The 15,761-nt window shown below is 33.9% G+C and overlaps 3 protein-coding genes across 3 annotated transcripts; 1 reads left to right on the forward strand and 2 right to left on the reverse strand.

Moving 5' to 3' along the window:
- Positions 1 to 1,905: 1,905 nt before the first annotated feature.
- Positions 1,906 to 6,957, reverse strand: LOC110701222 (zinc finger CCCH domain-containing protein 3-like). The gene is made up of 6 exons (XM_021878831.1): positions 6,778 to 6,957; positions 6,620 to 6,678; positions 5,974 to 6,061; positions 5,555 to 5,596; positions 5,249 to 5,377; positions 1,906 to 2,407 (listed from the first exon to the last, which is right to left on the reverse strand). Exons 1-5 carry the CDS (start codon positions 6,914 to 6,916, stop codon positions 5,268 to 5,270), a joined length of 438 nt encoding a protein of 145 aa, XP_021734523.1. The 5' UTR covers positions 6,917 to 6,957; the 3' UTR covers positions 1,906 to 2,407; positions 5,249 to 5,267.
- Positions 6,958 to 7,057: 100 nt separating this feature from the next.
- On the forward strand, positions 7,058 to 8,161 carry LOC110701452 (putative pentatricopeptide repeat-containing protein At1g12700, mitochondrial). The gene has a single exon (XM_021879105.1). The coding sequence runs from the start codon at positions 7,058 to 7,060 to the stop codon at positions 8,159 to 8,161; it is 1,104 nt and encodes a 367-aa protein (XP_021734797.1).
- A 956-nt stretch (positions 8,162 to 9,117) lies between these two features.
- LOC110701223 (shaggy-related protein kinase alpha-like) lies at positions 9,118 to 13,567 on the reverse strand. The gene is made up of 13 exons (XM_021878832.1): positions 13,388 to 13,567; positions 12,236 to 12,388; positions 12,053 to 12,145; positions 11,890 to 11,949; positions 11,524 to 11,796; positions 11,337 to 11,411; positions 11,063 to 11,119; positions 10,829 to 10,969; positions 10,679 to 10,729; positions 10,363 to 10,458; positions 10,196 to 10,279; positions 9,657 to 9,759; positions 9,118 to 9,561 (listed from the first exon to the last, which is right to left on the reverse strand). The coding sequence occupies exons 2-13, from the start codon at positions 12,341 to 12,343 to the stop codon at positions 9,479 to 9,481; spliced, it is 1,224 nt and encodes a 407-aa protein (XP_021734524.1). The 5' UTR covers positions 12,344 to 12,388; positions 13,388 to 13,567; the 3' UTR covers positions 9,118 to 9,478.
- Between the last annotated feature and the right edge of the window lie 2,194 nt (positions 13,568 to 15,761).

A 15,761-nucleotide genomic window follows, 5' to 3' on the forward strand; every position in this document is an offset into this window, starting at 1 on the left:
ATAGAAGTGGGTTGTGGGCGGGGGTGGTGGCATTAGGCATGGCAGACCCAACTTACTTTCACTCTGGCAGTGGCGCCGACTCCAAGGATGATTTGCACTATTCTATCTTTTACCCTTTTTCCTTAAGACTTATGGCAGGGAGATTCAGCTATAATCAAATATTTGATCGAAAGCATAATGCACATCATAATCTCGAAGAATTTGGAATTCAAGGTGGGCTTAAGTATATGAGTTGGGTATTTGAATCAATATAGTTATCGAATCAAGCCTCCTATAAGCGGTACGAAGTACAACTTAAAATGATACTCGATAATGAAACAGATGGTCACAAAATCCTTTCACTATTTGAGTTATTAAGTAGTGAAGCAATTTGAGAAAATATGGTCAAAGCTAATATATATAGTGAAAAGGGATGGAGGTAGTAGTCAATTACAACGTAACAATATTACTTCTCCGTTTGGCAATCCACAACATAGACCTTTAAATTTTCAATATTCATTTAATGGAAAAAATAAATTTAATATTCAAAAATATGCAGTAAAAATTATCAAAGAATATTTTAATAACAATAATTTTTATACCTTTCCTCGAAAAAATAAATATCATAATAATAATTTGTATCCTTAAGTAACAATTTGTACTCAAAATATTACCATTATTGTTAAAAAAAATACAAAGAAAATTTTGGACAAGCAATAAATATTTAATAAAAAATTATGCTTCCTTGTTATTTATTTATTTTTTAATGGTAAAGAAATTAACCTTGATTAGAATCTGTTCTATTCACCTTATTTTCAATTACTTCAGGTGTAATAAGTTCAGATAAGGGTTATCCAAGTACAAATTACAACTAAAATAAGTTTTAATAAGGTCTAATAAGTTCAGATCAGTGAAAATTAGGTAAATTGAACACATAGATCTACCTTTACAATATTAAATTCAAACCCAAACCTCAAAGATTTAAGGCAAGAGTCTTATTAAATGAGTCAAGTTTGTGCACTCTTGCCTCATAATCTCTTGTTATTATTTTGTTGCTCTAAAACATAAGTCTATCCCGCATATATTTAATTACTCACTACTACACTAAGCTAGCAAATGAATTAGAGATAAATGAAAGAAGAAAAAAAAGTGTCAAAGGATATATAGAATAAAGAAAATAGAACTGAATAGAAAAATGTATACTGAACTGAATAAAAAATGTATATACTAGTAAATGAGATCATACATCCATACCCACTACATATGCTAGAAAATTGAGATCATACCCACTTATGCTAAAACAACTGTACCCACTTATATAAATAAAATGTTGGTTTAATCTTTTGCACATAAACAAAAGTCACACAAGAAAACAAGATTGAACCTTATTCTTCACTTAATAATTATGTTGAATAGTAGGTGATGATAATATTAGCGACTTGAATGAGTTTAAAAGTAAAATTATGTGGTCAAAATTTTTGACAATTTTCTAGATACAATTGGTTGTATGACATATATCTTGCGCATGGTACAATCAGTATTATATCTTTGCCAATGCGCTTGTATACAAATTGGCCAAAAAAAAGGGTTGAATGTTGTATCTTGTTACAACTAGCTAGTTGTATTACAGTATGAATTACGATTATTATTCAAATAATTCACAGTGAAAACATATTTTGATGGTACTAGATATACAGTAAAATTTCAAAAATAGCATGTCATACTTCCTCCCTTCTTTTGCCCCATTTCATGCTTTTTAGTTTTTACCCTATTCACTCATTCTTTGACCGTAATCACCGTATTTTATGATTTTTATATACGTAGTATATTGTCAAATTAACATACTTCGTATTTTGTAAGAAAAAAATTCTGAATCATGATTAGCTTATAATAGAATAAATAATTGTAAAAGTTTACATTTTAAAAGGAAGTGAAAGAGAAACCCTGAACGGTAGAGCATATAACATGGAACATAATTCTGCCACCAATATACATTATTTCAAGCACTAGATTTTAAAAATAATAGTTCAGCATGAAAACCCACATGGCATACATGAAATTGTTAGATAACAAACATGTATAGGCCATGGTCTACATAACTTATAATACATAACACGAAACCACATCGAAATGGCAAAGGGTGTGCAGGGCTGCAGGGGCATGGGATGTACACAAGATATAACCTATTATACAAGAAGAGATGATAGTATGGGCATGTAAACCACTGATAGAAGGAATGGCAGAAAAAGATGAGCTAGTCTATAGGATAGTCCCCCTAACCTCTTTTCTTCCAAGTCTCTATCTCTGTGGGTTCATTCAGTTGCCATCAAATTGCAAACAGCTTCTTTCACTAGCATGCTCCACACGGGTTATGCCTCTCCATTTCAACCTCTTCTGAGCAAATGGTTCTTCCCATATTGGATTTGTGCTGAATGTCAAATTAATATAAAGCATATAGTTTCAGCACTCTGGAATACTCAACAAGCAAGAAAAAAGCAAGCTATATGCAATATAAATATCAGAGTAAGTGACCATCAAGCATTTCAACCATAAATCACAGTTACTTGATCTCTAATTGATGATAACCAGTATATTAAGTTCAGAACATATCCATCCAATGAATAGTCATTGGATTGAATACACATGACATTGCTGATGAGATCAAAACATCCATTTCTATGCTATCTTAAGTATGAAGATAAAAACCCAAGACTAGGCTGCCTCTAGCGTTATGGGTCTCATGACTACACAATAATACAGCTCAACCAAGTCTAATAAAGAGAATTATTGATTTTATGGTGCTGACATGTATAAACACCAACATTTTCATATAATTCATGGGATTTTATTTTAAGCATGAAAAATTATTTCACCAATTAACACCACCAACATAGAGATAATAACATAATCAAATAAAGTTATACAAAGTATATTACTTTGCAACATACACCCAGAAAAGTTGAACATACGGTCCATACCCGATTACCTTACCCCAAAACCCAAATGCTACCTAAAATCAAAATTTTGACCAACCGACCAAAACTGACCTGACAATTAATATTGAATATTTAATATTAAAATAGACATTAAAACAATAGAACCGAAAATTAGCCGAACTGACCCAAAATCAACCCGAAGGAGGCTTACCCAAAAATGACCTGAATTGACCCAATAAGAACCCCTACCCGAACAACCCGACTACACCCTCTAAGTATACTATACTACCTCCATTTCATATTATTTGCGACGATTTGACATAAAGCGTGAGTAGAAAATGTCTAATCATTGCTACTAATACGAAACGGGGGTAGTAATAAACATGAGGGGATTTTCAATGAAAAAAATGCAACAGAACATAGATGTGTCACATACTTCGTAGGTTAAAGGTAATGTTCATAATAGAATAGAATTTCCAGTGCAAACTGAGTAAGATACTGAAATGCTTACAATTTGCTGCAGGATAAATGGATTTTAAAGGCATCAGGTTTGATTGTAAACAACAAGGCTTAAGATGCCACCATTAAAGTATACAGTAACTTTAAGTACCCAAAGACTAAAGGAGGCTAGTTTCATTTGGAGGATGCTACGGAGTCTAGATTTAAGATACCTCTAGGTACAATAGACAATTTCCCTCCGAGCTTTGTCAAGAATCCCATTGGTCATATACAGTTCCTAATATCTTTAGCAACATGGACAGGCTGTTTGGGAGTCTATCACTATAGCTTCATTACATTCAAGATATCCCACAGGAGAATTCCTAAGATTGTGTTTATGTTATTTCCATGGTTAACTAATTTCAGTATTAAGTCATCTATGCTACCAGAGTAGGGTAGTTTAATAAGGTTTCCGTCCAAGACTTTGATTCACCCATCATCCACTACAAGAAATATACAACAGACTTGAATTTAAGCTTTCAAAAATACCTACCAAAGGTAAGTATACTCCTCTGTAATACATATAGAATATCAATTTAAATCAAGCTCAGAAGGTAGCTTAAGAGCACAAAAAAACCCTTCAGTCCAGATTTTTCCCAAGGCTCCCCACAGGTCCACAATTGCCTCAGTAATCTCCTGGAAAAAAAAAAAAAATGAGGGGGTGGGGGGGGTGGGGGGTGGGGGTGGGGGTGGTCTTCATCAGAGTCAGCTTAGGTTGAATAATGCCATCTATGTTCCCAAAAATCCATTGAAAGATCTAGAAAGACATCCATCCTAATCTATTAAGATCACCAAGAGCCACCAAAAGAGTCTAACAAACACAGGTTATATGTTTCAAAATGGATTCTCTAACTCGAAGGCGATTTTGAGTCTAGATTTTCTACCAGCCATTCAAAAAGCTCTCAAAGATGACACAAAGTGCAGCCTCCTTGAAGTGACCAAATTGTAACACTTTCCCTGGCCTGGTCCATGGTACTAATGGCATATCCACTGATCCATGGGACAGCTACCTGGGCTAGCCTTTGGCCTAGTTATGTTCATTTGATTATTCATTAGAAACACACACAATACATTAACTAGGCTGAAAATAGGGCATTTCAATGCCAAACTTAAAGGACCTACATTTCTTACATTTGTCTTTAAAGATATAGTTATTACAGCCATCTGATTTGGCGCTAGGACTTCAAAAAGCTCGAAGGTGATTATCAGATATCAGCAGACCCCAATTCTTCTCAGAGCTAGGTGGATCGAAGTTCTTACAATTATTGCTCTCCCTCTTTCTCTCTTTTATTCCCTCCAAAACCCTAACATCCATCGTAGCTAACTGTAAGAACGGCCATTGTCTTTTGCCTGTGGGTAAGCCCCAATTACCTTGTTTTTTATTAGACCTACCAAATTTGTTTTATTCTGACAATTGTATCAACATCTACGACAATTCTTCCCCCTCATCTCTTATTGGGTTTAATGGTGGTAGGATAGATTTGTTGGTTGATAATCTCATTACATAGGTATCAGTTCTTCCACTACTATAACTACTATGCCAAATCTCTATCTAAATAAACTTATGGGACGTTAATACACCTCTTCATCAAGGATTAATATAGGGCATGCAGAAGTGCTAAGAGTTACTGTACTATTCTAAAAGATGAGATTAGTTTTGTCTTGTTAGAAGTTAGAGATGTAATTGGTTGAATTTAATTCTCTTTCGGAGAGAATTATTACACGTAGAATTCCACACCTATGATTCCCTATTATCATCATAACAACCTCCATGATGCAGAACAGGCTGCACAACATTTAGCAAAAAAATAAAATGGACAATCTAAGAAAAATACCTTACAAAACACTCATGGCTCATCCCCAATCAACAAAAGGTAGTGGCGGATATCCTCCTTCAGGAGGAGGCCTCAATGATGGAGGTAAATTCCCCAGTGACATCCCAAAGCTTTGGCTAGCAACATGACCTGCATGTAACAAAATATAAGCAATGCTAACATATAGTTCATGAGTTCACAAGTATAACTAGAAAGCTTAAAGAGATTGGCTTAGCCACAAGGAGCTAATTGCTGTGCCTTTTATGCTAGACAGATAGTGGTGGACAGTATGCAAAAATGTTTTCCCTCAGTATAGCTTCACTGTACCTTGTAATCCTCCTACACGCGGTTGCAAATTTTCAGCAAAACCTGACACCAATTTGTTGTACAGAGTATTAGGGAGGGAGACTATTCATACTTGCCGCAAAATAATGAAAACAACCATCACCAACTATTTCACAAGTATTTGGCCCCAAGGATTAAAGCTCTATTAATTCGAGTCTCCAATTTATAACGCCATACAAATGCTGTTAATACATCTGCCTTCTCGAATGGTATATATATAAATCTGACCAGTAACAAGTCAGAAAAGCTTCAAGAATCCAATTTAAATACTTCTAGATAACTCAAATGCTTGTAAGAAGTTGCGATAAGGATAAAGTTCCTGAAGGACAGCCAAACACAGTACAAGGAAATACAAAAAAAAGAAAACGAACCAGGAGAAAGCTGTGGCAAAAGGAACTTACTAGGCGTTCCCTGGCCCTGAGTTATTGGACCTTGCAAGTTATGCTTGGGATGATGGTATTTGCAAGAATCCCCGTATGGGCAAAAACCCTTGAAATTTTAAACAATAGTTAGAACAATCCAATCAATCTCAAATTGGATACATTTTATTGCAGGAAACACGTTCCAAAAGAACAATTTTCGTAATCAATCAAAGCTCAGAAAATTTAAGTGGGAAATACCCCCCCTTAACAAAGAAAGCCCAGGAGTACAGGCTTACAGAACACTGACTCCCCAAGTGAAGCATTGGAATAATTCTTCAAAATTAAGGTCTAGATTAACTTAGTCAATTGTTACTACTCTAAACAGAATTAAAGGCTTCACCAAACAATTACAAAAACACCAAAACATCAAATGCAGTACATGGGATTCTTCATTCTTTCGAGAACAGAAATTAATCAATTAATTAGTCCTGCTGAATTCCTAGGATGGACCAGAACTAAAACACTCAAATATTTTAAGTTTTTAACCCAATGAATAACATAACTCAATACAATATCACAATTGTAGCAATAACTGGAAAAAATGGATAATTAAGCTAACAAAATAAACCTCAAACACAATATCATACAATGCTGTTAAAAGACAATTGATGAAAGTCAAGTGTACCGTTCTGAGGAAGCGGTTGCAGACTCCATTACCAAAACTCTGTTGTGTGAAATTAGGGTCTGTAATTCCGAGAAATTAAAACAAAAATGGCGAAAAATTAGACGAAGAAGAATGAGATTGTTTTAGAGAGAGAGAGGATTAGAGGGAAAAGATTATACCTTGGGGAAGAGAGAGAGAATCGTACCATAGTTTGCGATTGCGGTGATGCGCAATACCTTGAAGATGACGCCTTCTTGCCGACGCTGTATCTTTGAATTCCTTGTCGCAGTAATCGCAGTAGTATTTTCCTACCGTCATTTTCTCTCTCCTCTACAATGTTTTGAGTGAATGTGGTAATGTAATTTTATACTTCCTCCGTTTTCGAAATGTCACAATACTTGTAACACACTGTAAAAGGAAAGTTATTTTAGGGAAAATTATAATATATTCCTTATCAAAATGCAGTCTACTTCTCATTGTAAGCCTAACCTTGTCATATACAACACTATTATTGATAGTCTCTGTAAGGACAGCCTATTACAACAAGCTATGGACCTTTTCTCCGCTATGAAACACGAGGGCATTCGACCCGATGTTGTCACTTATAACTCCTTGATTCGAGGCTTCTACAATTCTGGATGCAGGGTAGAGGCTAAGGGTGTGCTGACTGAGATGTTAAAGAGCAATATACCACCTGATGTTAAGACCTACAGCATGCTGGTTGACATGTTTTGTAAAGATGGGAATGTTGTGGAAGCACAATCCACACTGAAGCTCATGACTCACAAAGGTGTAGCTCCAAACATCATTACTTACAATGCTTTACTTGATGGTTATTGTTTGCGTGGTCAAATGCAAGATGCAGAAAAGCTACTTGATAGCATGGCCCAAAAAGGTTGTGAGCCTAATCTTAGAAGTTTGAATACTATGATCAATGGATATGTCAAGCTCAAAAACGTTGACAAGGCTCTTACTATATTACAAAATATGTTTCAGAAAGGAATAACACCAGGTGTTGTAACCTATAACACCCTTATTGATGGCTTGTGTAAAGCCAATAGACTTGCACTTGCACGCCAGTTTTTCACAGATATGCAAGCTCATGGAATTACACCTGATGTTGTCGCATATAATTCATTGATTGATGGCCTGTGCAAAAGTGCACATCTTGATGAGGCAGTGGCAGTACTTGAAGATATGGAGGATAAAGGTATCAAGCCTAATACTGTCACTTACAATATCCTAATGAACAGCTTGTGTGAGGATGGGCAACTTGAAGATGCAGCAAAATTCTTCTCTGATCTTGTGTCAAAGGGTCTGCAGCCTAATCGTAAGACATACACTGTATTGGTTAAAGGCTTTTGCAAGAAGGGGTTGATGAATGAAGCTGTTGATATTTTGAATAAAATGGAAAAAGATGGTTGTTTACCCAATGATATTACCTACAACACACTCATCAGAGGATATGTTCTCAATAATGACTTTTCCAAGGCATTATACTATCGTGATCTTATGGTTAGCAAAGGCTTTGAAGCTGATGCGCCCACTTTCATTATTTGTTGACCTCTGTTCTTCCAATAACTCAAGTGATACTTCCTAGGGCTTGCTTCAAAAGTTTATCAAATGAATAATAAGTTTCCTATGATTGGATAGTTTAGACCTTGGATATCAAATTTACTGTTGATGCTATAGAGAGATGTACCTCCATTGTGGTCTGAAAAAGCAAAACCATTTGTGAATGGTATGAATTTTTGTTTCCTATTTCACGTTCCAGATTTGAATATCAATTCTGCTGCATGTCTGTTATCCTAGGCTAGCTTGTCCTTAAGCTGATGTCGGCCTGTTAGCAATTTCATTTGTTACCATTCTTACCAGACATGCTGGTCTTCAAATTATTGTTTTGATCCTTAGCTTATGAAAAATGGCTTAGTGATTTTGGAAACTTATCGTACTTGATTAAATTTTGCTGGATAGTTAGCTGATTTTCTGGTTTAGTTTCTGGTTCTATCACACAAAGCACAGACTGTTGAATTTGTAAACACTCTTTTTTATTGTCACAGAAAAAGATAGAAACATCCTGATTTTTTATGCTCTATATGTGGAAGAAATAAAGAGATTAGAACTCAGTTTAGCTCTCTGATTGATACAGTGCAGAAAAAATTGCTGGCTCAGAGGCTATTAATATGGAACTTGCTCACTCTCTTGCTTCTCTTGGTGGACCGCATGCATGTTCATTTTCTTTGTTCTTGGCGAAGTAATTGTATTTTATCTCTTCATAGTTAGATTGTAGATTTGTAATGGCTATATGGGCTTCACTTCGATTGTAGTATACCGCTGGTGTATCTGATGAGAATTAGTGAACAACTTTGATACACCAAGGACAAATAGTTATGTTAATAAAACCTTATTTGACATTACACAAGCAGTGCCTTCTTATTTGTCGAGTATCAACTGAGTTCTCATATTCCAAGCTTCTTACCAAGTCATTTGTTCATTATATTACGAATGACAAAAAAAAGTGAGGCGCAACCATCGAACCATAATTCTATATCACAACATACACTTCCGATTAAGGTTGGCTGTTACTTTCGGTGATAAATTACAACCAGTTAGAAATATAAACCATAGTAAAAAAAAAAAAAAAAAAAAAAAAAAAGACAGCCATATTCAGGTCTTGTGCAGGACTTGCAATTGTTCATTTCTCTCTCTAAAAGCTGCTTTTACAACATAGGGTGTAAGGGGGAAAAAGATACTAACATAGAAGGGGGCACCAGAAAATATGTAAAGGAGTAAAAAGGAACAGATATTTAGACTACGAAACCACATCTTCCATAATAATAATGATTTCCTCTGCTCTTCATAATCTCATCAAATTTGATTTCACAATCCAAGAAATGAACACTGCTTTCTTGCATGCTCGGGGATCAATCGGACAACTGTTTCTGCTGGCACTCCTTTCAACACTGTAGTGTTGCGAAAAAGAAAAAAAAAGTCAACTCAAATCTTAGAAAGAGTAGTGGCACAACAACGTAGTCTTTCCTTTGATCAATTCTCTTACCAAGCGGCTTGAAGTTAAACAGCGGGGGTAGAAAGCGTCCATTTGGCAAGCGGGTGTTTAGGTCTCTAAGCTCATCAAAAAAGGGATGAGTCAAGGCATCCAGCTGAAATTGAAGACAAAAAAAAACCACTTTAGGATATCAGGAGCACATCAGTCACTGATAGAGAGGGGATTAAGATGCTACCTGGTGAATGAGGTATGAGCAAGCTTTAAAAGAATTAAGAAACTAAATAAACACACGTTTACTAAGTAATGTGCCAAGACTTATAAATAAACATAGAATAATAGAAAGCAACACTTAGAAATCATGATCCTCTTTCTTTCATGCAGCTTTGGCACAAACAATTAACAAGCAAAACTCAAGCTCATTCATTCATAAAAAAAAATGAAGGGAATATATATCATCAATTTTAATAAACTTGTAATAGCTCACTCAAACAAAAGCATGACCTGCAGGGCTGCTGGAGAATACTACTGAAGTGATGCAGGAGGGAAAATGCCAATGAATGAACTACAAAGTTTTTATATATGGCACTTACAGCTGAACATCGGAGATTAGGAGAATACTGTAGGAGCCTAGAAACCAAGTCAACAGCCTCAGGAGGCATTCGTTTGTGAAATATCTGTTGAAAAAAAAGCATTAAAACAATTTAATCAAAAAATAAAAAGAAAAAGAGAAGATCCAAAATTTGGTCTTGAATTCAACCTTGTGCCATGGATGAGCTTTAATTTGGGGGAATTTGAATTCCGTGTAGTTGGGATTCATACACTTGATTTCTTCTCTCGTTGGAGTGCCCAACACCTGAGAAAGTTTTAGGCAGGCATTGTCAATAGACATTCAAGAAGCACCACAGCGGAAATGACTACCAAGTTTCAAGACTGACAGAAAAATGCCTATATTCCCCTCCCCCAAAACTGACACATTTAGCAAGCCAAGAAACAACAAAAACTTAAAATACCATAGTCAACATAGGTGACAAGGGAGCCCGCCCTTTGAGGTGACCATAAAAGTTTGTCTATACCTTTATAATCTCAACAAGCTGATCAACTCCGCTCTCGCCAGGAAATAGAGGCTGAAAAATAATACAACACAGATTATAAATATACATACACATAGAAGGTGCCAACCATTACGTAAAAATGGCAGAAAACTTGCAAGAGTATCAAGCTACCTGTCCAAGAAGCAGTTCTGCAAGCACACAGCCAGCAGACCAGACGTCAATAGCTGTAGTGTATTCTGTTGCTCCGAATATTAGCTCTGGTGCTCTATAGTATCTAGAGCAGATATAAGAAATATTAGGCTCGCCTTTTATCTGCAGGTGAGGAGAAGGTAATTAGATGAGGCATAACACAACGGTAACATACATCTGAAGTAATGGGATGACTAAACAAATTTACCCACATACCAGAACTTTTGCGCTTCCAAAGTCACAAAGCTTCAGCTGGTGCGTATGAGGATTTACCTACATATAATTACAAATAAAGCCAGTAAGAGCCACTGACAGAAGTATCCAATTCGTAGGCTATAGACAAGCAGGGATGCAACCATGTAATGAAAACGTCGAGTGTATAGATGTGCATGTCGTCCATAATCAGGGTGTAGTGTACATAAAGTAAAAACAGCACTAACAGCTCAGAAAGTGACATAAAAAACAAAATTTTCATTGCTTGCAAACTTACCAGGAGATTTTGAGGCTTAATATCACGATGACAAACACCAATAGAGCGATGAATGTATGACAAGGCTCTGAAAATCTGCAATTATCAAAGAATTTAGCGAAGTCCAAAGAATTAGCATTGAGTAAAAACAGAAGAACAATGCAGATAAAGATAAACATAGTTACAAGCTTTTATTTAGATTTGGTACCTGGTAAGTGTATAGTTTAACATAAATCAGAGGCATCCTCTGGTTCATTTTATTATAGTGCTTGATCACGCGATGGACAGTTTCCGGAACATACTCAAGCACCAAATTAAGGTACAGTTCGTCCTTATCCGTTGTTGAAAAGAAACAATGTTTCAAAGACACGACATTTGGGTGGTCAAGAAGACGCATTGTCTGCAACTCGCGATTTTTGTACCTCTTGTCCTGAAGAACCTTTTTTATAGCCACAGTTTCCCCTGTTTCTAAGCACTTTGCCTACACGAATACAAGAACACAAATTAGCAAACTAATTACACGGACAAGAGACCGTCAACAGTATCTCATATGTCACGAGGACAAAAAGTCTACCTGAAAAACAACCCCAAAAGAACCATGTCCAACAACACGCTCTGCCATGTAGCTAATAGTCTGAAATGAGCCAATAGAATAATAATAGATGAGCAGCTAATTTCTAAATGTTTGATTTGTAACCTACAGATATACCTATTGGCATTATAACATAGCACTCTACCTGCTTTGGCTGGCCATTCTTCCCGCCGATTGTTGTCACTATTATATGCCCGGTCTCGGTGCCATTGCCATCAACAACTGTTGGTTCCATATCCTAAAATACAAAAACACTTATCAGTAACTAATAACAAACAAGAGAACAAACAAAACAAAAAAACGCGAAAGAAAAGAATCAATCATTCACCTTATCATCTCTAATTTTCATGTCATTCATTTCCTCGGGAAGCTTATCAACACCATTACCACTAGAGTCTCTAATACCAGTAGTAGGTGCAACACCTACTGAAGCCATACTTGCTTACAACGTTCGTTTAATTCAACTCAATCACTCAATCATCTACCAATACAAGATAAAACCACAATTAGCTTAACAATACAACGCCACAAGCCATTTCTCCATTAGATTATAAATAAAGGCACCTCAAACATTGCTGATACGATTCTAAAAACAAACCCTAATAATCGACGAAATTTGTTCACATTAGAATCGCCAAATTATGCATAACAATTAAGCTACAACAGACACACATAAACACACACACCAGCACCACAACAACAAAAAAGGGTGAATTCAAGCATCAATTACCAAGTTTAAGCTTCAGATCATTCTTATACTCTCACTAAGACCAGTAAAATCATTCTCTATTTTTTCACTAATTACAAATATGCAGCTTCTCAAGTAACTTTACACATATGCAGCTCAAAATCATGCTTGTTAAGCATTCTCCAAACTAATAATTACAAAGAAAGAAAATGACTACTTTTTATCATCACTTAGGTCCTACTGAAATTTACTTTGAACATGGATTACAATCTGTTAAAACCAAAAGAAAGTAATTAATGAAGAGCTAAATCATTTTTTAATTTTTATTTTTTTTGTGATTATTGGTTTGGAGTATCCTTAACAAGCATGCTTTTAACAAAACATATAGAAAAATTAATTAATTGAAAAAAAATTAACTTAGCAAAACAAATGATGAAAAGAAAAACCAACATCAAAGATTGCAACTTACTACAATTTCATAGCTTGACCATAGTGAAATCATTGTCTAATTTTACAAAAATCCACAAACTTCATTTAATTTCTATCCAATGAAAAAAAAACATTCTCAAAAAAAATTGACAAATAATCGGTCTATAATAGCCACAGAGATTAACCCAAAAAAACACAGCATCAAAAACATAAGACAGATTCAAATAAATCAACAAAACAAGAAAAAATGATGCATGAAAAAATCAAAACCCTAGAAATGAAACCCACTAAAAATGAAAAAGCAACAAAATTTGTGTAAAATCACAACAAATTAGCAAAATCCAAGAAAGAAAAACAAAGTACCGATCAATTGCGAAATTTACAGGCGAAAAACAGCAGATTACACCAAGAAGAAAGAAAGGAACAGAGGTTTGGATCAAAAAAAAAATAGGAGAGAGAAAATTAGAGAGAGAATGAAAAAGGGAAGAACAGATCCATACGGAGGAGAGAGAAAGATGAAGAGGGTGTCTGAGTGTTTTTGTTATTTTCCTCAAATTTTAATTTTTAATTTTATTTATTTTTTGGGTCCTTCTTTCTGTGTTAGTGTCATAATGGGTTGGGTGACAGTCAAAGATGAAAGCATAAAAATATTGACATTGAAAAGATAAAGGAATTATTTATTCATTTATTGGCTTTTTTTTTTTTTTTCAAACGTATAAAATATTCTAAATAATAGTTACTTAAAGTTGAACATTGGTCTTAACTCGTTTTTTTTTTTTTAAAAAAAAAAAACGGTCTTAACTCTTTACTTCCTCTATCCCCATTTATTTGGGGCAAAAATGGCAATAAATGGGTTAAACTTCAAAATTTTGACCAAAAATTCTTATTAATCAATGATAATGTAGTCATATGAGTCACATATATTTACTAATACAGAGTATCAAGTTTTTACGAAGTGCATATGAAATTGGAGTTATGTATGTTCTAAAGTATGCCAGTAAAACCATAAAAAGTCAAATAATGCAAAAAAAAAAAATGACATATAGGATAACAACCAAACTTTTTAGCATTTACATTAAAGTTGTGCTTTGATACTTAAATGTCATCAAATGTTGTTACATTTATCTTAATGTTATTTTTAGATGTTTTACTTTTATAAATTTTATTATTTACATAAAATTAAAAATAAACAATTAAAATAAAATAAAAAAAAATTATAGTAACAGTTTAGTATGAACAATTATAAATTTTAGCTACTACTTTATGTCATTTTTAATAAGAAAAAAAAAGAAGTTTAATTTACTTATTTTATTAAATAATTTTGTTTAAGTATCAATAATCAATATTGTATATAGCTTTATAGACGGTAATGATAACTACAGAATGGATTGGCTAATGTTATTTGTCAAGGGTGTCGTTACTAAGATTGTAATTATTTTATTTATATTTTAAGGACCGTTCAAACATTTAAAATTTGTGCTAAAAATAAAATACTGGTAGTAAAAAATAAATTAGGAAGTCAGAGATTTTCAGTGTGTGGATGGGAAAAGATTGGCGCCAATATGATGACAATTGAGATGGGCACCCACTTTCCTCATATCCATGATAAAACCAATTATTTACACATTTTTAATTTTTTTTATTACAAACCTAACATAATTTTCTATCATTCATTTATTGGTTTCCAATTTGCAACAGGAAATTAGTTGTTGTCTCAATTTGTCATTATTTTTTAAAATATTATATGCCTTATGGTTATTATTATTATTATTATTTTAATAATATACTAATTATTTATAGTTTTATACAACTAACATTAAAATATCTTTCGATAAAACTTTTAAAAAATGGCAAAACCTAACGAGTGTCCCGAGACGTTCGATAAGAGTACTAAAACTGGAAATATTATTGGAAAAAAACTAACATCAATTACACCAAATGACGCATGATTTTGTCATGCATTCATAACAATTCTATTTTAAGCAATATTTTAATTAGTTATTTAACGCTTCGGAATGCTCGTTAACAAGATCCTTAAAAAATTAACTCTGTAATTTCTGTAATTGTACTCACAAAAAAATTGCAATAAATTTAAAAATATCTAACAAGTGTTCCAACTAACGACATGTTTTCTTCAACTTAATTTTAGTTCAATTTTTAATTTTTTTCTCTCATAAACAATTCATTTCAGCTCAATTCAGCTCCAATCAATTTAGTTCAACTCAATACATAAATAATCAGAATATTAAATAATATTTCTTCACCAGCGTTGCAATTGTTAAGATCTTAAAAATTAAAAGTGAAAATTACTAAATTTGTAGTCTAGTGGAAAGGGGTATATGCTTTGGGTATCCTGCTTTCAAGCATTCTTTATCTTAGGTTGGGGGACAAGGTAAGTGTGAAGTAATGATTATGCATAAGCTTCTTGGTGATTAAAGAAGTATTAGGATCTCAGAATATTGTGGTACCAATTATTATTACTGCTGTCACTTTTAGAGCTCCAAGTATCAAATATGAAGGCATCTTCTTTGGATTATCATTGTATGAATGTATCATAAGTATATTGTAGTACAGTATGATGTTTGAATCTCTTTTTTCTTTTTGTTCATTTTCCCATTATGAATATAGTCTAGCCAATTTGCAATCTGTTGTATTATATTAAAGTCTTGCAAAATCATAATTCTTTTTTTCTTTTCACTATAATCCACTGTGTCATACATATATTAAATCACAAAAA

This window comes from Chenopodium quinoa, unplaced genomic scaffold, assembly GCF_001683475.1.
Source record: "Chenopodium quinoa cultivar QQ74 unplaced genomic scaffold, ASM168347v1, whole genome shotgun sequence".
Classification (NCBI taxonomy): domain Eukaryota; kingdom Viridiplantae; phylum Streptophyta; class Magnoliopsida; order Caryophyllales; family Amaranthaceae; genus Chenopodium; species Chenopodium quinoa.

Bases quoted from the DNA above. Each gene is read 5' to 3' on its own strand.
- LOC110701222 (XM_021878831.1), bottom strand. From the start codon at position 6,916: ATGACGGTAGGAAAATACTACTGCGATTACTGCGACAAGGAATTCAAA. The intron at 6,679-6,777 runs GTATAATCTTTT...TCGGAATTACAG, and splicing joins TTCTCTCTCTCTTCCCCAAG to ACCCTAATTTCACACAACAG. The intron at 5,378-5,554 runs GTACAGTGAAGC...TGTTACATGCAG, and splicing joins GCGTGTAGGAGGATTACAAG to GTCATGTTGCTAGCCAAAGC.
- LOC110701452 (XM_021879105.1), top strand. From the start codon at position 7,058: ATGCAGTCTACTTCTCATTGTAAGCCTAACCTTGTCATATACAACACT.
- LOC110701223 (XM_021878832.1), bottom strand. From the start codon at position 12,343: ATGGCTTCAGTAGGTGTTGCACCTACTACTGGTATTAGAGACTCTAGT. The intron at 11,797-11,889 runs GTAGACTTTTTG...GTATTCGTGTAG, and splicing joins CTTTTGGGGTTGTTTTTCAG to GCAAAGTGCTTAGAAACAGG. The intron at 11,120-11,336 runs GTAAGTTTGCAA...AATTATATGTAG, and splicing joins TTAAGCCTCAAAATCTCCTG to GTAAATCCTCATACGCACCA.